This window comes from Heterodontus francisci, chromosome 8, assembly GCF_036365525.1.
Source record: "Heterodontus francisci isolate sHetFra1 chromosome 8, sHetFra1.hap1, whole genome shotgun sequence".
Classification (NCBI taxonomy): Eukaryota; Metazoa; Chordata; class Chondrichthyes; order Heterodontiformes; family Heterodontidae; genus Heterodontus; species Heterodontus francisci.
Genome location: NC_090378.1, coordinates 16,200,436 through 16,222,117, shown reverse-complemented (window position 1 = coordinate 16,222,117; position 21,682 = coordinate 16,200,436). Strand labels below are relative to the sequence as shown.

Here is a 21,682-nt window from a genome sequence, read left to right as displayed (position 1 = left end):
GCTGGGCTGAGAGATGGCAAATGGAGTTTAATGCGGAAAAGTGTGAGGTGATTCACTTTGGAAGGAGTAACAGGAATGCAGAGTACTGGGCTAATGGGAGGATTCTTGGTACTGTAGATGAACAGAGAGATCTTGGTGTCCAGGTGCATAAATCCCTGAAGGTTGCTAACCAGGTTAATAGGGCTGTTAAGAAGGCATATGGTGTGTTAGCTTTTATTAGTAGGGGGGTCGAGTTTCGGAGCCACGAGGTCATGCTGCAGCTGTACAAAACTCTGGTGAGACCGCACCTGGAGTATTGCGTGCAGTTCTGGTCAGCGCATTATAGGAAGGATGTGGAAGCTTTGGAAAGGGTGCAGAGGAGATTTACTAGGATGTTGCCTGGTATGGAGGGAAGGTCTTACGAGGAAAGGCTGAGGGACTTGAGGTTGTTTTCGTTGGAGAGAAGGAGGAGGAGAGGTGACTTAATAGAGACATATAAGATAATCAGAGGGTTAGATAGGGTGGATAGTGAGCGTCTTTTTCCTCGGATGGTGATGGCAAACACGAGGGGACATAGCTTCAAGTTGAGGGGTGATAGATATCGGACAGATGTCAGAGGTAGTTTCTTTACTCAGAGAGTAGTAAGGGCGTGGAACGCCCTGCCTGCAGCAGTAGTAGATTCGCCAACTTTAAGGGCATTTAAGTGGTCATTGGATAGACACATGGATGAAAATGGAATAGTGTAGGTCAGATGGTTTCACAGGTCGGCGCAACATCGAGGGCTGAAGGGCCTGTATTGCGCTGTAATGTTCTAAATTCTAAACTGAATTCCCTCCCAAATTATCATCGGCCCGCTGACTCCCCCGTTTATCCACCATAAAGCGACAAGTAAAGAAAATCCCAGAGTGAGTTGCCCTGGGCTGTTTCAGTTGCTCGGGTAGCAAGCAGGTCAAGGGAGGTTGCCAGGGAACACCAAGCATGGTGTCCCGGAGAAACGTGAGTTTAAAAACGGGAAGGAAAGTGATTGTATGTTTTCCCCCTAATTTTGTTTTGCATGGCCACACACGCACGGTAACCGAAAGGGGGAAACTTGTGAGGTGGACTTTCAGGTTGTCGCACGCTTGTGCTGCTTACAGGGACCATCGTTTCTGAGCCCTGAAATTTTGAGACTGTGTTCCTGGTGTTGATCTCGCTTCAAGGGAATAAAAGTCTCAGCTGTCTTTTGAATTTTCAAAGAGAGAACAAGCCTTTACATTGCATCTTTCATGTCCTCGGGGCACCCCCAAACACTTCACAGTCAACAAGTTACTTATTATTTATTACTGTTATTACTATTTTAAGGTAAACGTTGCATTCAATTTGTGTAAATCAAGGTCCCTCAAACAGCAGTGAGATAAGTGGCCATTGATCGCTGCCTCTTTGTGTTGATTGAGGGAGGTAGGTTGCATAGTTTAATGTTTACAGAGCTCCAAAGTGATTTAAGCCATCATGCACTTGTTTCTGTACCCAGGCCCGGAGTGTGAATTCCTCCCACAGCTATGTGTGTGCTGCATCTAACTTGTGGGACAAGGTTGCGGAAGAAAATGAAGTCAATCTGGTTAACGTGCCAGTGACTACGCCTGAAAACTTGTATCTGATGGGTATGTGATGGGAGAATAAAATGGAGAATTTAACTGCCAGAGGGGGAAGACGGAGTGATGTCAAGAAAGACTTGCATTTGTCTAGCCCCCTTCACGACCTCCCAAAGTGCTTCACAACCAATGAAGTGTAGTCATTGTTGTGATGTAGCGAATCACAGCAGTCAATGTATGCACAGCAAGATCCCACCAATGGCAGAATGTGATAGTAACTGCAATCATCTGGTTTTATGATTGTTGGTTGCGGGACAAATATTGACCAGGACACCAGGGAGAACTTCCTTGCTCTTTGGATAATGCTGTGGGATCTTTTACGTCCATCTGAGAGGGCAGACGTGGCCTCAGCTTTACATCTGACCCGCAAAACGCGCTATATAAATGCAAGTGTACTCTGTCTAATGTTTGCAGTTTTTTTTTAACCTCTGCACGGTTTGTGCCAATAACGAAGATGTTGCTGTTTCTCTGACTGTCGCCCCTGTGCAGGTATGGAACTGTTTGAGGAGGCACTCCAGCGATGGGAGCAGGCCTTGTCTTTCCGCAGCAGGCAGGCAGAGGATGAGGCGAACTGCACTGCTGTTAAACTGGGGGCAGGAGACGCAATTGCAGAAGAAACGGTGGAGGTAAGACGGAGCAAAGAGAAGTCAGCATAAAACATTAATATGGAACACTGAGCAATGCAGGTTTACTCAGCGATGGGGAATATTGGAGTAAGACATTGTCAGGAAAGAGCTGGCATTTATAAAGCACCTTTCACAAACTTAGGATGCCCCAAAGCACATTGCAGCCAATTAAGTACTTTGAAGTGTAGTCACTATTGTAATGCAGGAAATGCAGCTGCCAAATTGGGCACAGCAAGCTCCCACAAGCAACAATATGGTAATGACCAAATAATCTTTGTTAGTGATTTTGATTGAGGGATAAATATTGTCCAGGAAACTGGGAGAGAACTGCGCTGCTTCTAGAATCTTTTGCATCCATTTGAGAGGGCAAACGAGTCCTCTTCCTAACATGGCATCTGAAAGACAGCACCTTCAGCAGTATAGCACTCCCTCAGTATTGCACTGGAGCGTCAGTCTAGATTTTGTGCTGAAGTTAGTGGAGAGGCACTTCAAACCAAAAGCATCGCACTCAGTGGCGAGAGTGCTACCAGCTGAGCCATGGTTGACACTGGAGCAAGATAAAGTTTATTCTGATTAGCATGTGCAATCTGTAACAGGGAAAGTGCTCAAGCGTATTTGATAGGATTGCCAGCCTCCAGTTAAAGATGCTGTAAATTAATCTGCATGTTTTTTTGAGGCATGGCTCACACCTCGTTAATCCCTTCAAGAGGTAACTAAATTAGAGGATAAATTAAGAATGTCACCAGTTAGCTACTGAGATTTTCACACAACACTTAACAATTCCAGGCATTTCGAGAAAATTAAGGCTTGTTGACGAATGGGCAAACTGGTTTGAAACAGAAAATGCTGGAAATACTCAGGAGGTCTGGCAGCATCTGTGGAGAGAGAAACAGAGTTAATGTTTCAGATCTGTGACCCTTCATCAAAATTGTCAAAAGTTAGAAATATAATGGGTTCGGAGTAAGTGAAGGGGGGAGGGGGAAGAAGAATAAAAGAAAAGGTCTGTGATAGGATGGAGGGCAGGCGGGATTAAATGACAAAAGGTTTCATGGTACAAAGCCAAAGGGAGTGGTAATGGGAGAAGTAAAGAAACAAAAGATGTGTCTGGATGAGGTGTGAATGGCACAATAGCAGCCGTCTGAAAACAAAGTAAAGAGATTAAGAAAGAAACAAGAGGGGAGAAAAAGACAAACCAGCAAAAAAAAACATAAAAGAAAAAAATGGGGGCAGTGGTTATGATCTAAAATTGTTGAACTCCATGTTGAGTCCGGAAGGCTATAAAGTATCCAGTCGAAAGATGAGGTGCTGTTCCTTGAGCTTGTGTAGAGCTTCATTGGAACACTAACAGGCCAATGACAGAAAGATCAGAGTGGGAACAAGGTGGAGAATTGAAATGACAGGCGACAGGAGGCTCAAGGTCATGCTTGTAGACTGAATGGAGGTGTTCACCAAAATTGTCACCCAGTCTACATTTGGCCTCTCCGATGTAGAGGAGACCATATTGTGAGCAGCGAATACAGCAAACTAAATTGAAAGTAGTGCAAGTAAATTGCTGTTTCACTTGGAAGGAGTGTTTGGGACCTTGGATGGTGGGAAGGAAGGAGGTAAAAGGACAGATGTTGCATAGAATGGTGCAGTAGGAAAGTGGGGGGGAGGTGTTGGTGGAGACTGAGGAGTGGACCAGGGTGTCCCGGGGGGGAACGGTCCCTTTGGAATGCTGAAAGGGAAGGGGAAGGATGTGTTTGGTGGTGGCATCATGCTGGTGGTGGCGGAAATGGCAGAGGATGATCAGCTGAATACGAAGGCTGTTGTGGTGGAAGGTGAGGGCAAGGGGAATTATATCATAGTTCTGGAAGGGAGGGGAAGGGGTGAGAGCAGAAATACGTGAAATTCTTAATCCTTTTACTTTATGTTTGGATAGCGGCTATCCTGCCATTCACAACTCACCCAGACATATCTTTTGTCTGTTTACTTGTCCTATTACCACTTGCATTGGCTGTGGACTATGAAACCTTTTGTCATTTAATCTCTTCTGCCCTCCACCCCTTTTGTTCTTCTTCACCCCACCCTCTCTTTCACTTGCTCATGACCTATTACATTTCTAACTTTAGACAGTCCTGATGAAAGGTCACCGAGCTGAAACCTTGGGGGGAATCTATGCTCTTTCCCCCATGGCAAGTTTGGTGGGAATGGGAAGAGGCGGGGGAGGGGTGCGTGATCCCACCTCCACCAAAGTTTATTCTGGACAATTAATACCCAATTAAGGGCTTCTTCCTGCTGCAGCCGCAATTAACCTTGCAGTGGGCAGCCATGTTGCTGCACGGGAAGCATGGCACAATAAACTCTGCAGGCTGCCTCCTGGCTCCGGGGTTAAGTGCCTGATTAGCACTAAATTCGGCAGGCCTTCCGTAGAAGAGGCGACGCATGGATCTCAGCATCGGTTTCTGCGTATGTCGAACCTCTCTGCCAGGATAAAATTCCCCCCCCCTCCCCACTGTTAACTCTACTGGTGCTGCCAGACCTGCTGAGTATTTCCAGCATTTTCAGTTTTTGTTTCAGATTTCCAGCATGTGCAGTATTTTGCTTTTGTAAACTGATTTGAAAATTGGCTGAGCTTTTTTTTGAAAAAAAGGACTTGCATTTCAAATAGCCTTTCATAATCTCAGGATGTCCAAAAGTGCTTTACAGCCAATGAAGAACATTTGTAATGTAGAAAACACGACAGCCAATCGCGTCACACAAACGGCAATATTATAATTATCAGAAAATCTGTTTTTAGTGATGTTGATTGAGGGATAAATATTGGCCGGGATGTTTTCTTGGTCTCCATCGAATAATTCCATGAATTCTTTTCCGGACGTTTGAGATGGTCGACAGTGCCTTGGCTTAACGACTCATTGGAAAGTCAGTAAGGTGAACAATGCTGCACTTCCTCAGTACTGCATTGGAGTGTCAGCTGGATTAAGGGCTCAAATCTCTGGAGTGGGACTTGAACCCATGACCTTCAAACAAATGCACAGCTTAAGAAGGGTCACTGGCCTGAAACGTTAACTCTGCTTGTCTCTCCACGGATGCTGCCAGACCTGCTGAGTATTTCCATTATTTCTTGCTTTTATTTTAGCCACAGCTTACACCTGTTGAAAATGGAAGCTGGAGTCAAATATTTAAGACTGCTTCTGGCACACAAACCTAGTGGTGTTCCACAGGGATGTGTTTCAAATGTATCCTGTTTGTACTTTTTGTAAATAATTGAACATGGAGCATCTAGTATTATAATATTTGCTTATGACATGAAGCTGTGTGGAGAGTTAATGGATTTTTCTGTGGATAAATGATAGGCAATGCACATTTGGAACAGGAAGGATGAAGCATATACACAATGAAAGGCGCCCATTAGGAGGAGTGAGAAAGAGCACTTAGATACAATTACCGGCTGTTCCTTGAATTAGTTATTATCAAGGTTGACCTATGTTTAAAAGTCAAAATAAGTTACTTTAAACCTGAATTAAGTTTGGGCCGCAAATATTGTATGCAGTACCATAACCTCATAAGGACAGTGATCCATGAGAGAAGAACATGAATGTATTCATAAATGGAAACCTTGGTTCACTCCAAAACACTTTACAGCCAATTATGTACTTTTACAGTGTTGTCACTATTGTAGGAAACACGACAGTCAGTTTGCGCACAGCGAGCTCCCACAAACAGCAATGAGATAAATGATGAGTTAATCTGTTTTTAGTGACACTGGTGTTAGAGAGAGCCAGCATGGATTTGTAAAGGGCATGTTGTGTCTAACTAACCTAGTTGCACTTTTTGAGGAGATAACTAACTTGGTAGATAACGTGGGAGTGCCTATGGATGTTATTTATATGGACTTCAAGAAAGCATTCAATTGGGTTCCGCTCAAGAGACCAGTTAACAAAAATGAAACTGGTTGGAGTTGGAGGCAACCTATTGGCATGGGCAGGGAATTGGTGAGGAAATAGGAGACAGAGAGTTGGGATAATAAGTTCTCCAGTTAGTGGGATGTGACTAGCGGTGTCCTCCCTGGGATTTGTACTGAGCCACAGCTTTTCACAAATATTTATAAATGATTTAGGCAAAGGAATAGGGAGCCATATATCCAAGTGTGCCGGGCGCACTAAGTTAGTCAGCAGAGTATTTAGTGCAGATGGGATCAGAAAGTTACAATGGCACATTGATAGATTAAGTGAGTAGGCAAAACTGTAACAGATGGAGTTCAGTGTAGGGACCAAAGAAAGATTGAACAGAGTATCTTCTAAATGGTAAAACGCTAGGAACCATAGAGGAGAAGAGTGATTTAAGGGTGCAGGTATAGAAATCAATAAAAGCTAGTGGACAGGTACCAAAAATAATTGAAGATTATTAGCAAATGGAAGATTATTAGCCTTTATCTCAAGTGGGCTAGAACACAAAATGGTGGAAGTTATGCTATAGTTGTATAAAGCCCTTTTGGAGTTCATTTGAGGTACTCCGTACCGTTTTGGGCACTGCACCTCAGGAAGGGAACATTGGTCTTGGAGGGGTGCAGTGCAGATTGACCAGAATGATACTGCGCCTAAAAGGGCTAAATAAGGAAGACAGATTGCATAGACTAGGCTTGTATTCCCTTGAATATATAGGATTAAGGGATGATCTAATTGAGTGTTTAAGATGATTAAAAGATTGTCAGGGGAGATGGAGATAAATTTATTTCCTCTGGTGGGAGGAGTCCAGAACAAGGGGGCATAACCTTAAAATTAGAGCTGGGCCATTCAGGGTAGTGGAAATCTGGAGCGCTCTCCATGGGCTACTCCTGTTCCTATGGTCAACGACCACTAGGGAGAACACTCCTGCACTTCTTTGGAATAGTGCCTTGGGATCTATTACGTCGTCCTGAAAGGGCAGACAGGTCCTCAGTTTAGCGTCTCACCTTCCGCTGTACAGGACTCCCTCAGTGCTGCACTGAAGTGTCAACCTGGATTATGTGCTCAAGTCTCTTGAACCCACAATCTGCCGTTAAATAATCTAACTTACTGGACACATTCTGTTTGTTCTGTGGGTAATGAAACCATCTCTTCTTGCCCCAAATAGGACATCATTAGCGCGGAATTCATACACAAGCTGGAGTCGTTGCTTCAGAGGGCTTATCGTCTTCAGGAAGAGTTTGAAGCCACCCTGGGTGTATCTGACCCAACTTCTCTTGCAAATGACATTGGTGAGTCTCTTTTTGGGTAGCTTATTTGTACAGTCCACTGCTTGTCTGTAGAATAGGAAAAGTACTAAATCACTAATCCAATGGTTTTCTGTCTGGCCTCCCAGCTTCCACCATAAGCTTGACCTCATCTGAAACTCTGCTTCCCACATCCTAACTTGTACTAAATCCCATTTGCCCATTAGCCCTGTGCTCACTAACCTAAATTGACCCCGTCCTGCAAATCCTGCATTTTTTTTTTAAAAAGAAAAATTTTCAATCTTGTCTTCAAATCCCTCCGAGGCTTCACTGCCCTCCCTATCTCTGTAACCTCCTCCAACCCTCTGAGAACTTGGCGTTCCTCCAATTGTGGCCTCTTGTACATCCCCGATTTATTCTTTACCCTACCATTGGTGGCTGTGCCTCCAGCTGTCTAGGCCATATGGAATTCTCTCCCTACACCACTGCACCTCTTTACCTCTCTCCCCTGCTTGAATTTGCTCCTTAAAACCTAACTTGTTGACCAAGCTTTTGATCAACTGTCCTAATATCTCCTTGTGTTGTTTGGTGTTAAATTTTGTCTGATTATGCTGCTGTGAAATGCCTTGGTAAAATTTACCACATTTAATACACTATGTAAATACGGAAACCTGACAACAAGATGTGAAAAATGTGTCCAACGCTTTCACTTGACCTTTCTAACACACAATATCGTGTATGCAATATCATCAACATTTACAGCCTGCACTTTTTTTGGTAATTGAATGCACCTATTCACTCCCTCCCATTATTGGGGCCAGTGACTTCTCCAAGCCTTCAGTGCATTGCTTTGTGTTGTTCCTCATCCTCTCCCAGTTTATACTGAAGTCTGGTCCCTGTACTATGCCATGCTTGTCTTCGGCCTTCAGTGCTGTACTGAGGGAGTGCTGCACTTTCAGTGGTGCCACCTTTCGAGGCCCCGTCTGCCCTCACGGGTAAAGTATCCCACGGCACTATTTCAAAGAAGAGCAGGGAAGTTCGCCTTGGTGTCCTGGCCTACACTTACCCCTCAACCAACATCAGTAAAAACAGCTGAAGGCAAAATACTGCAGATGTTGGAAATGTGAAATAATAACAGAAAATGCTGGAAATACTCTGCAAAACAGGCAGCATCTGTTGAGAGAGAAACAGAGCTAATGTTTTGTCGATGTCCTTTCATCAAAGCATTTAGTCATCACGCTTTGTGGGATCTTGCTATGCACAATTTGGCTACATGGGAACAGGAGTAGGCCATTCAGCTACTTGAGCCATTCACTTAGATCATGACTGATTTGTATTTTAACTCCATTTACCTGTCTCGGTTCCGCACCCCTTAGTAATCTGTCAATCTCCGTTTTGATATTTTTCATTGACTCCCAGCCTCCGCAGCTTTTTGTGGGCGAGGGTTCCAGATTTTCAACAGTGACCAAACTCCAAGAACAGTTCGTTGGCTGCAAAGCACTTTGCGATGTCCTTGAAGTTGTGAAAGGAGCTAAATAAATGCAAACCTTTCTGTCCTGTTTATCTTCATCAGTTTATTGAAAAAGAGTCTGCAGCTCACCAGAGGGCAACAGTGATCCCATCTTGCTGCACTGATCACATTGTATACTGGCTTGCTCTCCAGGGAATGGAGGCGGGGGGGGGGAGGGGGGGGGGTGGGGGAGGTGCCATATTTAGGTGCTTGCTGCCTGCCTTGCATCCTTTCCTGTCACCTGCTGTTTTAGCTCAGCAGACGGGTTGAAGGCTGCAAACCCCACGTGTCTCACTTTGCGAGGCTGTGGACACTGACTCAGGTTTATTATTTGTGGCGAATGATGTGAGTTCCAGCTGCTGCCTTGTCATTTTTTTTCTCTCTCTTTTCCATTTCCCAGCGGAACTTATAATCCAGCATTAACGGAAAGAAAGACTTGCATTTATATAGCACCTTTCATGCCTTCAGGATGTCCGAAAGCACTTTACAGCCAAAGAAGAACTTTTTTGAGGTGTAGTTGCTGTTGTAATGCAGCCGATTTACACACAGCAAGATCCCAAAAAATGGCAATGTGATAATGACCACATCAACTATTTTTAGGTGTTGAGGGATAAATATTGGCCAGGACACTGGGGAGAGTTTCCCTGCTCTTCTTTGAAATGGAATCTTTTAGATCCACCTGGGAGGGCAAACGGGCCTCGGTTTAACATCTTATCTGAAAGACGGCACCTCTCACAGTGTAGTACTCACTCAGCACTGCACTGGAGTGTCAGTCTAGATTTTGTACTCAAGTCTCTGGAGTGGAGCTTGAACTCATAACCATCCAACCTGGAGGTGAGAGTGCTATCAACTGAACCAAGGCGAACCGCTAAACACAATACAAGCCTCCAACTCGCACATTAACCAAACCTTCATAGGCCCTCCACTTATACATCTTTTGGGGTAATTTTCTCCCTCTGCCGAACCTCTGAAGACACAACTTCCTGCTCCAGTGCGGTTCCCTGGCTGGTGGGTGCCCACTGTTACCTTTTTATGTAGGCAGTGAGGGTTAAAGATTATCCTGGGCCTACCTTCAGGCCTGGACATGGCTCTGCGAGCCCAGAGAAGCCTCAGCATTGTCTTGAAATTGAGCCTCAGGCAATGTCCCTTCTAATTTTGTTTTGTTTTGTGCGGCATATACATTTAGTGTGCCGAACCCTTTGCCCTAAATATAAGTGATACATTATATCTTTCAGGCCTCCCACTTCCATGCATTCCTCCCTCCAGTGCCATTCCCAATCCTTGATGCCTTTGGTGATGTAAACCAGAGAGTTTTGATGTGTCCGTTTAAGAGGACCACACTTTGGGTGTAGTTTCTCCACAACCCCTACTCATGAATAATAGGCCAGAACGATAGGCCCATTATTAATTTGGATTCTTGCAATCCCTGGCATCTATGAACCATTCTTGCGTTTTATGCTGATATCTCCCAGGTTAGTGCCAGACCTAAAGTTCAGGTAATAATTGGGTTTACTAGCCCATGCACACTGGATTTAACAGCCTAATTGTTAAAGAAATGGGTCTCCCAGAAACCAATTTAAAAGAAGAGCAACTTAGAGTTAAAGTTATACAACACAGAAACTGGCCCTTTGGCCCATCGTGTCTGTGCCAGCCATCAAGCACCTATCTATTCTAATCCCATTTTCCAGCACTTGGCCCGTAGCCTTGTATGCTATGGCATTTCAAGTGCTCATCTAAATACTTCTTAAATGTTGTGAGGGTTCCTGCCTGTACTACCCCTTCAGGCAGTGTGTTCCAGATTCCAACCACCCTCTGGGTGAAAATGTTTTTCCTCAAATCCCCTCTAAACCTCCTACCTTAAATCTACGCCCCCTGATTGGTAACACCTCCGCTAAGGGAAAAACTCTATCTTTGCCCCTCTTAATTTTGTATACCTCAATCAACTCCCCCCTCAGCCTTCTCTGCTCTAAGGAAAACAACCCTAGCCTATCCAGTCTCTCTTCATAGCTGAAACACTCCAGCCCAGGCAACATCCTGGTGAATCTCCTCTGCACTCTCTCCAGTGCAATCACATCTTTCCTATAGTGTGGTGACCAGAACGGTACACAGTACTCCAGCTGTGGCCTAACTAGTGTTTTATACAGCTAAAATACCTCATCTGTAAACTGGAAAGCAGAGCCGGTTTAAACTGATGCCATACTCCATGGTTAAAAAGAAAAGAAAGAAATTGTTCTTACATAGTGTTTTTCACAACCTTGGGGTGTTGCAAAGTGCTGTACAGCTAATGTAGTATTTTGAAATAAGTGCAGCCAATTTGCATATAGCAAGTCCCTCAATGGAAGAATTGTAGAATGGTTACAGCACAGAACGAGGCCATTTGGCCCATCATGTCTTTGCTGCAACTCAGCTAGTTCTATGCCTCTGCTATTTTCCCTCTAGCCCTGCGAATGTTTTCTCTTCAGATACTTACCCAATTCCCGTTTTGAAAGCCACGATTGAATTTGCCTTCACCACACTCTCAGGCAGTGCATTCCAGATCCAAATCGCTGTTTAAAAAAAGCTTTTTTTCTCGTGTTGCCTTTTGCCTTTCACCTTTCACCTTTAAACCAGTGTCCTCTGGCTCTTGACCCTTCTGCCAATGGGAACAGTTTCTCACTATCTACTCTGTCCAGACCCCTCATGATTTTGAACACCTCAATCAGATCTCCTCTCAACCTCCTCTTCTCTGAGGAAAACAGCCCCAGCTTCTCCAATCTATCCTCGTAACTGACATCTCTCATCCCCGGAATCATTCTCGTAAATCTTTTCTGCATCCTGTCCATTACCTTCACATTCTTCTTTAAGTGTGGCGCCAGAATTGGACACAATACTCCAGTTGAGGCTGAGCCAGTGTTTTTATAAAGGATCACCATATATTCCTTCCCTTTGTACTCTATGCCTCTATTTATAAAGCCCAGAATCCTGTATGCCTTTTTAACTGCTTTCTCAACTTTCCCTGCCACCTTCAATGATTTGTACACATATACCCCTAGGTCTCTCTGTTCCTGCACCCTCTTTAGAATTGTATCCTTTATTTCACATTGCCTCACCTCATTCTTCCTCCCAAAATGCACCACTTCACACTTCTCTACATTAAATTTCATCTGCCACGGGTCTGCCCATTTCACCAGCCAGTCTGTGACCTCTTGACGTCTATCCCTATCCACCTCACAGTTATCTGCAAATTTTGAAATTGTGCCTTGCATACCCAAATCCAATGGCCAAATAATGACCCAATTATTTATTTTAAAGAGTGGTGGGTTGAGCAATATATCATAGCCCCAGGAACACTCCCCTACTCTGCTTTGAATTGTACCAAAGGAACTTTCACGTCCGTCTGGAGGGCAGATGGGACCACCCGGTTACTGTCTCATCTAAAAGATGGCACCTCTGAAAGTGCAGCACCCTCTTGGTACTGTACTGGAGTGCCAGCCTAGATTATGTACTGAAGTGTCTGGAATGGGTCACAAACCCACACCTTCTGACTTGAGAGGTGAGCGTGCAATTGACGGAGCCACAGCTAACACGAGATTTGTGAGGCTAGGGACTGAGGCAGAAACCATGCCAACATTTAAGATTCGATTACGTCGGTGGACGAACATGGTGGGTAAATGTGATTTTTGAGCAAAAACAGCAATATAGAAGGAACTACGAAAGGAAAAGGAGCTAAATGAGTGATCAAAGAAAGAACTTGCATTTTCTTTGGCACTTTTCACAACCTCAGGATGTCCCAAAGTGCTTTACAGCCAATGAAGTACTTTTGAACTGTAGTCACTGTTGTAATGTTGGAAACGTGGCAGCCAGTTTGTGCACAGCAAGCTCCCACAAACAGCAATGTGATGATGACGAGATCATCTGTTTTAGTGGTGTTGGTTGAGTGATATAAACCTAGGGCTTTTAAAAAGCTGAAGGTTTCAGGAGGGGGGAATGATTGAGGAAAGTATGAAGTTCCACAGTCTGGAGGAGCCTGATGAAGGAATGTGTCAGAAATGGAACAGTGTAGAATGAATCTGTCAGAGACTCTACCTTTGCCATGAGTGGGAGAGGCTGTTATAAAAGGCGACATAACTAACTGAAAGAATTTGCTTTAACCTACGTCAGTAAGACAAATATATCAGAAGGTCAAGATGACTTCCTGAAGGAAACAGTTTCACCGCAACAATCTCTTGATCTGGGCAGATAACACAGGATTCATTGCCCACCGCACTCATCCTAACTAATAGCACGGAGGATTACATACAAGAAGTGGTGAATGCAGTGTTCCAGAGAGCGATTTGGCAGTCGTCCCATTATCTTTCTATAATGGGTGAGTTTTTTTTTAAGCATGGCATCAGGAGCATATAGGGACTGTTGAAAGTTGTCAAGTGATGGGAAGGGAGACCGAGACAATCGGTAACCAGAGCTGGGTGTCCAGCTGAGGGATTAATAACTGAGAAGGGAGTCACCGGATAGCTTGGGCCGAGGCAGCGTGGTCCCTATCGCTGCAGGCGACATTTTTCTGCTGTTGATGCCCAGTAACTGCACAACATCTTGGTGAGTTGTGGCCTTGTGGATGTAAAGAGCTGTAGGCGAAACTCGGCGATAAAGATCAGGAACTTAAAACAAAAAGTGCATTGGTAATTTTCTCACTTTGAGTGGGGGAGAACTAAATACGAGATGGGTAACCCCTCCTTCACAGTGGGAAGTGAATGGCTTCAGAAATTGAGAAAATTGCAAAGAAACATAAAGCAATGGAAAAACAAATTAGGAACAAGAAATCCTTAACTTTTTATAGTGCTTCATACTAAAACCTCTCAAAGTGCATTTTACAACCAATTGGCACACAGCAAGGTCCCACAAACACCAAAGAGATAGGTTAAGAACATAACATAAGAAATAGGAGCAGGAATAGGCCATACAGCTCCTCGAGCTGGCTCTACCATTCAGTACGATCATGGCTGATCCTACTTCAACTTCACTCTCCTGCCCTATCCCCATATATCTTGATTCACTTTGTGACCAAGAATCTATTGATTCCAATCCCAGTCCAGAATGAAAAGGATATCAGTCCCAGTTTTGTAAATACAAGTGCTCACCCATAGACCATTCCCCATGGCACACTGAGTGCCAATTTGGTAGTGCTGCAGCTAAACTTTTGGGTCTAAAGAGGCTCCTGTGCAGTAATCAGATTAAGTTCTCTTAATTATTTTTAATGCCAGTTTTCTTTCTTTTCTACCCTAACTGGGAGACAATTCCTTGGACACCAACTCACCCAAGAGGCTATTCTTCATATATAAGCCTGGCAGTCAGCATTTGATTGCTGGCTTGGCTCATGGGTAGCTTTCTCACCTTTGTATCAGCTGATTTTGGGTTCAAGCCCCACTGCAGGACATAGGCACACAACCTAGGCTAACACTATTGTATTGAGGGATTGTCGAAGGTGCTGTGTTTCAAACAACTATTAAGCTGAGGCTCCAATTGCCTTTCAGCGAGATATAAAAGATCCTGTGGCACTATTCTGAAGAAGAGCAGTGAATTCTCCCTATTCCTCAACCAACATTAGCAGAACAGATTATTGGCCTGGATTTTGCAGTCAATGGCAAAAGAATGGCGCTCGCCGTTCATCACACTGGCTGCGGGCTTTTGAGCAGCAACTTTCTATCATCAGGCATCTGAAACATTGCAGCACCTTCTGCAGGGGATCTGTGGTGTGTGAGCAGGGCAGGCACAGTGTGACTCTTCAACCAATCAGATTGAAGAAACCTCAGAGACACGCAGAGTCTAAACCAGGAAGCGTAAATTAAATTTAAATCATGTACAAAAAGCAAAATAGAGAGGGAAAGAACAATGGGATTTCGAGAGAGAAAAGACAGAAATATAAAGTTAAAACGTTTGAATATTCATTTTTTGAAAAATCTCCAACACTAATTCAATTCTGAAGGAATGTGACTGCACACTTATAACATTAAATTTTCAGTCCCAGAGAGGTTCTTTACGGTAATTAATACTTAATACACCATTGAAAATTCACGTACACCTAAATGCATCAGCCCTGATCTTTTTCTGGTTTCGTTAGTGTGTAAGCACAGCAACGTCACATTCTTACATGTGTTTGAATGCCCAGTCTGTCAGCAAGCTTCTGTTACAGTATAGCTTATGGAGGAACAGGTCAAATCTAAGAGAAATTTCCAGATTTCCATGTTTAACTGTGCATGTGCGGAGTCCGGAAGTTGCTGCCTGATTTATTCCATCACAAGGCGAGCGCTGTTAACCTCCTTGCTGTTCTCAACGCAAAATCCAGGCCATTAACTGATGGTTCAGCTATAGCCATTTTTGGAACCTTGCTGTGTGCAAAATGGCTGCCATGTTTATATGACAACAGTGACTACACTTTGAGATTAATCCTAGTCAATAGTTTGATCTCAACCAACATCACTGAAAGGGCCTGGTCATTATCAGGCCATTGTCACATTGCTGCTTGTGGGAGCTTGCTGTGCCAAATTCGGCTGCTGAGTTTCCTATCTTAGAACAGTGACTGTACTTCAGAAAAGTACTTTGTTGGCTGTAACAAGCATTGAAACATCCTGAGGTTGTGAAAGGTGTGTTAGAAATGCAAGTCATCTTTGTATTGCAAGCTCTGGCTTGGAATATTCCAAGCTTTTGAATTATGGTAAACATCTTTTGAATGAAAAAATTCCATTAAAAGTTCTCTTCCTATTTATGTGCTGGTAAAATTGCAGAAGACGTTTAACTGTCACAATATTAGGTGTCTCATTTTGCACTTGGAAAGTGGGAGATCCTCCAACTGCAGCTGGTTGTGGAGTTGATGTAACTGCTGGAGAATGGCAGTTTTTGCCAAGTGATGCTTTCCACTTCTGTTTTTACTTGCTATTCATTAGGCTGCTATTTCAGACACCCAACGATGCTCAAAGACAACAGCTTGTGTCTGTACAGCACCTTTTTTAATAGTGAAACATTGCAAGCTCCTCCTTGGTGTTGGGTGACAGATGGGCAAGGGCATGAGCGGGGCAGAACAGACGCCGTACAGGAGCTCCTTGGACAGTTACAACATAAGAAATAGGAGCAGGAGTAGACCCTCGAGTCTGCTCTGTCATTTCAATACGATCATGGCTGATCTGCTTCAGCTCCACTTTCTCACTCGCTCCCCAGAATCCCTTGATTTCCTTAAAGATCAAAAATCTGTCTATCCCAGCCTTGAATATATTCAACGAAGGAGCATCCAGAACCCCCTGGGGTAAAGAATTTTAAAAATTCACAACTCTGAGTGAAGAAATTTCCCCTCATCTCAGTCCTAAATGAGCAACCCCTTATTCTGAGACTGCGCTCCCGTGTTCTAGATTTCCCAATCAGGGGAAACAATCTCTTTGTCTACCCTGTCAAGCCCCTTCAGAATCTTGTAAGTTTCAATGCGATTTCCTCTCATTCTTCTGAACTCCAGAGAGTATAGGCCCAATTTGCTCACCCTCTCATCACAGGACAACCCTCTCATCCCAGGGACCAATCTAGTGAACCTTCACTGTACCATCTCCAAGGCAAGATCATCCTTCCTTGGGTATGGAGACCAAAACTGACGCTGTACTCCAGGTGTGGTCTCGCCAAAGCCCTATACAATTGTAGTAAGACTTCCTTACTCCAGTCCCCTTGCAATACAAGCCAACATGTCATTTGCCTTCCAGGAGAGGTGACTGAAGGGCGTGGTTAATGACGTAGGGTGTGCCGGGCTCTCGAAGATAAGAAAGAATGACTTGTATTTATGCAGCGTCTTTAACAACCTCAGGATGTCCCAAAGCACTTTACAGCCAATGACGTATATTTTGAGGTGTAGTCAGTATTATAATGTGGGAAACATGTTAGCCAAATTACGCACAGCAAGCTCCCACAAACATTAATGTGACCATGACCAGATAATCTGTTTTGTGATTTTTTTTTTATTCATTCATGGGATGTGGGCGACGCTGGCCAAGTCAGCATTTATTGCCCATCCTTATTGCCCTTGAGAAGGTGGTGGTGAGCTGTCTTCTTGAACCGCTGCAGTCCATTTGGGGTAGGTATACCCACAGTGCTGTTAGGAAGGGAGTTCCAGGATTTTGACCCAGCGACAGTGAAGGAACAGCGATTATAGTTCCAAGTCAGGATGGTGTGTGACTTGGAGGGGATCTTGCAGGTGGTGGTGTTACCATGTATTTGCTGCCCTTGTCCTTCTAGTTGGTAGAGATCGTGGGTTTGGAAGGTGCTGGCTAAGGAGCCTTGGTGCATTGCTGCAGTGCATCTTGCAGATGGTACACACTGCTGCCGCTGTGCGTCGGTGGTGGAGGGAGTGAATGTTTGTAGATGGGGTGCCAATCAAGCGGGCTGCTTTGTCCTGGATGGTGTCGAGCTTCTTGAGTGTTGTTGGAGCTGCACCCATCCAGGCAAGTGGAGAGTATTACATCACATTCCAGACTTGTGTCTTGTAGATTAGATTAGATTAGATTAGATTAGAGATACAGCACTGAAACAGGCCCTTCGGCCCACCGAGTCTGTGCCGAACATCAACCACCCATTTATACTAATCCTACACTAATCGCATATTCCTACCAAACATCCCCACCTGTCCCTACATTTCCCTACCACCTACCTATACTAGTGACAATTTATAATGGCCAATTTACCTATCAACCTGCAAGTCTTTTGGCTTGTGGGAGGAAACCGGAGCACCCGGAGAAAACCCACGCAGACACAGGGAGAACTTGCAAACTCCACACAGGCAGTACCCGGAATCGAACCCGGGTCCCTGGAGCTGTGAGGCTGCGGTGCTAACCACTGCGCCACTATGCCGCCCTAATGGTGGACAGGCTTTGGGAAGTCAGGAGGTGAGTTACTCGCCTCAGGATTCCTAGCCTCTGACCTGCTCTTGTAGCCACGGTATTTATATGGCTACTCCAGTTCAGTTTCTGGTCAATGGTAACCCATAGGATGTTGATAGTGGGGGATTCAGCGATGGTAATGCTGTTGAATGTCAAGGGGAGATGGTTAGATTCTCTCTTGTTGGAGATGGTCATTGCCTGGCACTTGTGTGGCGCGAATGTTACTTGCCACTTATCAGCCCAAGCCTGGATATTTTCCAGGTCTTGCTGCATTTCTACGCGGACTGCTTCAGTATCTGAGGAGTCACGAATGGTGCTGAACATTGTGCAATCATCCGCGAACATCCCCACTTCTGACCTTATGATTGAAGGAAGGTCATTGATGAAGCAGCTGAAGATGGTTGGGCCTAGGACACTACCCTGAGGAGCTCCTGCAGTGATGTCCTGGAGCTCAGATGATTGACCTCCAACAACCACAACCATCTTCCTTTGTGCTAGGTATGACTCCAACCAGGTTTTCCCCCTGATTCCCATTGACCTCAGTTTTGCTAGGGCTTCTTGATGCCATACTCTGTCAAATGCTGCCTTGATGTCAAGGGCAGTCACTCTCACCTCACCTCTTGAGTTCAGCCCTTTTGTCTATGTTTGAACCAAGGCTGTAATGAGATCAGGAGCTGAGTGGCCATGGCGGAACCCAAACTGAGCGTCACTGAGCAGGTTATTGCTAAGCAAATGCTGCTTGATGGCACTGTTGATGACACCTTACATCACTTTACTGATGATTGAGAGTAGGCTGATAGGGTGGTAATTGGCTGGGTTGGACTTGTCCTGCTTTTTGTGCACAGGACATACCTGGGCAATTTTCCAAATTGCAGCGTAGATGTCAGTGTTGTAGCTGTACTGGAACAGCTTGGCTAGGGGCACGGCAAGTTCTGGAGCACAGGTCTTCAGTACTATTGCCGGAATATTGTCAGGGTCCATAGCTTTTGCAGTATCCAGTGCCTTTAGTCGCTTCTTGATATCACGCGGAATGAATCGAATTAGCTGAAGTCTGGCATCTGTGTTGCTGGGGACTTCAGGAGGAGGCCGAGATGGATCATCAACTCAACACTTCTGGCTGAAGATTGTTGCAAATGCTTCAGCCTTATCTTTCGCACTGATGTGCTGGGCTCCTCCATCATTGAGGATGGGGATATTTGTGGAGCCACCTCCTCTAGTTAGTTGTTTAATTGTCCACCACCATTCACGGCTGGATGTGGCAGGACTGCAGACCTTAGATCTGATCCATTGGTTACGGGATTGCTTAGCTCTGTCTATCGCATGCTGCTTACGCAGTTTGGCACGCAGATAGTCCTGTATTGTAGCTTCACCAGGTTGACACCTCATTTTGAGATATGCCTGGTGCTGCTCCTGGCATGCCCTCCTGCACTCTTCATTGAACCAGGGTTGGTCTCCTGGCTTGATGGTAATGGTAGAGTGGGGGATATGCCGGGCCATGAGGTTACAGACTGTTGTGGAGTACAATTCTGCTGCTGCTGATGGCCCACAGCGCCTCATGGATGCCCAGTTTTGCATTGCTAGATCTGTTCGAAATCTATCCCATTTAGCACGGTGATAGTGCCACACAACACGATGAACGGTATCCTCAATGTGAAGGTGGGACTTCATCTCCACAAGGACTCCTACCAATGCAGTCATGGACAGAAGCATCTGCAGCAGGCAGATTGGTTTTTTCCATCTTGTTGGTTCCCCCACCACCTGCCGCAGATCCAGTCTAGCAGCTATGTCCTTTAGGGCTCGGTCAGCAGTGGTGCTATCGAGCCACTCTTGGTGATGGACATTGAAGTCCCCCACCCATAGTACATTTTGTGCCCATCTCACCCTCAGTGCTTCCTCCAAGTGGTGTTCAACATGGTGGAGTACTGAGTCATCAGCTGAGGGAGGGCGGTAGGTGGTAATCAGTAGGAGGTTACCTTGCCTGCCCGTGTTTGACCTGATGCCATGAGACTTCATGGGGTCCGGAGTCGATATTGAGGACTCCCAGGGCAACTCCCTCCCGACTGTGTACCACTGTGCCACCACCTCTGCTTGGTCTGTCCTGCCGGTGGGACAGGACATACCCAGGGATATTGATTGCAGTGTCTGTAAGGTATGATTCCGTGAGTATGACTATGTCAGGCTGTTGCTTGACTAGTCTGTGGGACAGCTATCCCAACTTTGGCACAAGTCCCCCAGATGTTAGTAAGGAGGACTTTGCAGGGTCGACAGGGCTGGGTTTGCCGTTGTCGTTTCCAGTGCCTAGGTCGATGCTGGGTTGTCCATCCGGTTTCATTCCTTTTTATTAACTTCGTAGCGGGTACGTACAACTGAGTGGCTTGCTACGCCATTTCAGAGGGCATGTAAGAGTTGACCACATTGCTGTGGGTCTGGAGTCACATGTAGGCCAGACCCGGTAAGGACAGCAGATTTCCTTCACAGCAGATTTCCTTCCCTAAAGGACATTAGTGAACCAGATGGGTTTTTACAACAATCGACAATGGTTTCATGGCCATCATTAGACTAGCTTCTAACTCCAAATTTATTAATTAAATTCAAATTCCATCTTCTGCTGTGGTGGGATTCGAACCCATGTCCCCAGAGAAATACCCTGGGTCTCTGGGTTACTAGTCCAGTGATGATACCACTACATCACCGCCTACCCTTGAGGGATGAATATTGACCAGGCATAACTCCACTGCTGTTTTTCAAAATAGCACTACGCTGATGGTGGAATGTGGAGGGGAGGAAGAAGGAGCAGAGAGGCACAGTGAGTGAGTGTTAGAAGATTGTGACAGGGACATACAGCTGGAAAAGGTTGTAGGGGTAGAGAGGACAAAGGGCATGAAAGGGTTAGTACAAAGGGCATGGATCTGGGGGCTAATGCAATGGGTAACATGTCATTATGAACAGCAGGGTTTCCAGGATATAGAACCATAGAGGTTTACAATACAGAAGGAGGCCAGGCAGCCATCATGTCCGTACCAGCTCTTTGTCAGAGCTGATGTCATGTTTGTATTTGCTAGCGTGTTATTTCTATTGCTGTATAGTAATAAAAAAACACTTTCCCCAATGATAGCACTTTGGGCATCTGACTCGGACTTTCAGACGTTAAGGCAGGAGATCCACCGGAGGACGTTAATATTCGGAGCTCGTCCCAGAAATGCCAATATTGGCAGAATTCTCCACCATGTCACTGTTGACTGAGGGATTCCCAAGAGTGTCTCAATATTCTCAAAGGTCCCTGTAAACATGTCCATGTTTCATTTCCATGTGATGGAAGGTGTCAATGATCCCAAGAGTTACTTACTCAACAATAACCTGCTCATCGATGCTCAGTTTGGGTTCTGCCAGGGCCACTCGGCTCCAGACATCATTACAGCCTTGGTCCAAATATGGACAAAAGAACTGAATTCAAGAGGTGAGTTGAGAGTGACTACCCTTGACATTAAGGCTGCATTTGATCAAGTATGGCATCACGGAACCCTAGCAAAACGGAATTCAATGGGAATCAGGGGGAAGGCTCGCCACTAGTTGGCACAAAGGAAGATGGTTGTGGCTGTTGGAGGCCAAACATCCCAGTCCCAGGTCATCACTGCAGGAGTTCCTTAGGCTAGTGTCCTAGGCCCAACCATCTTTTTTTTTTAAAGAGAGATACAGCACTGAAACAGGCCCTTCAGCCTACTGAGTCTGAGCTGACCAACAACCACCCATTTACACTAATCCTACGTTAATCCCATATTCCCTACCACATCCCCACCATTCTTCTATCACCTACCTGCACTAGGGGCAATTTACAATGGCCAATTTACCTATCAACCCACAAGTCTTTGGCTGTG

At 45.1% G+C, this 21,682-nt stretch overlaps 1 protein-coding gene across 2 annotated transcripts in view; it reads left to right on the top strand.

Annotated features, from left to right (window-relative positions):
* miga1 (mitoguardin 1) overlaps positions 1-21,682 on the top strand; it is a 105,588-nt gene that overhangs the window by 18,374 nt on the left and 65,532 nt on the right. For both annotated transcript variants that reach the window (XM_068036682.1, XM_068036680.1), the window contains exons 6-8: positions 1,490-1,619; positions 2,100-2,236; positions 7,334-7,457. In XM_068036682.1, the coding sequence (XP_067892783.1) occupies positions 1,490-1,619; positions 2,100-2,236; positions 7,334-7,457 (391 nt within the window). The remainder of the gene's footprint in view (positions 1-1,489; positions 1,620-2,099; positions 2,237-7,333; positions 7,458-21,682) is intronic.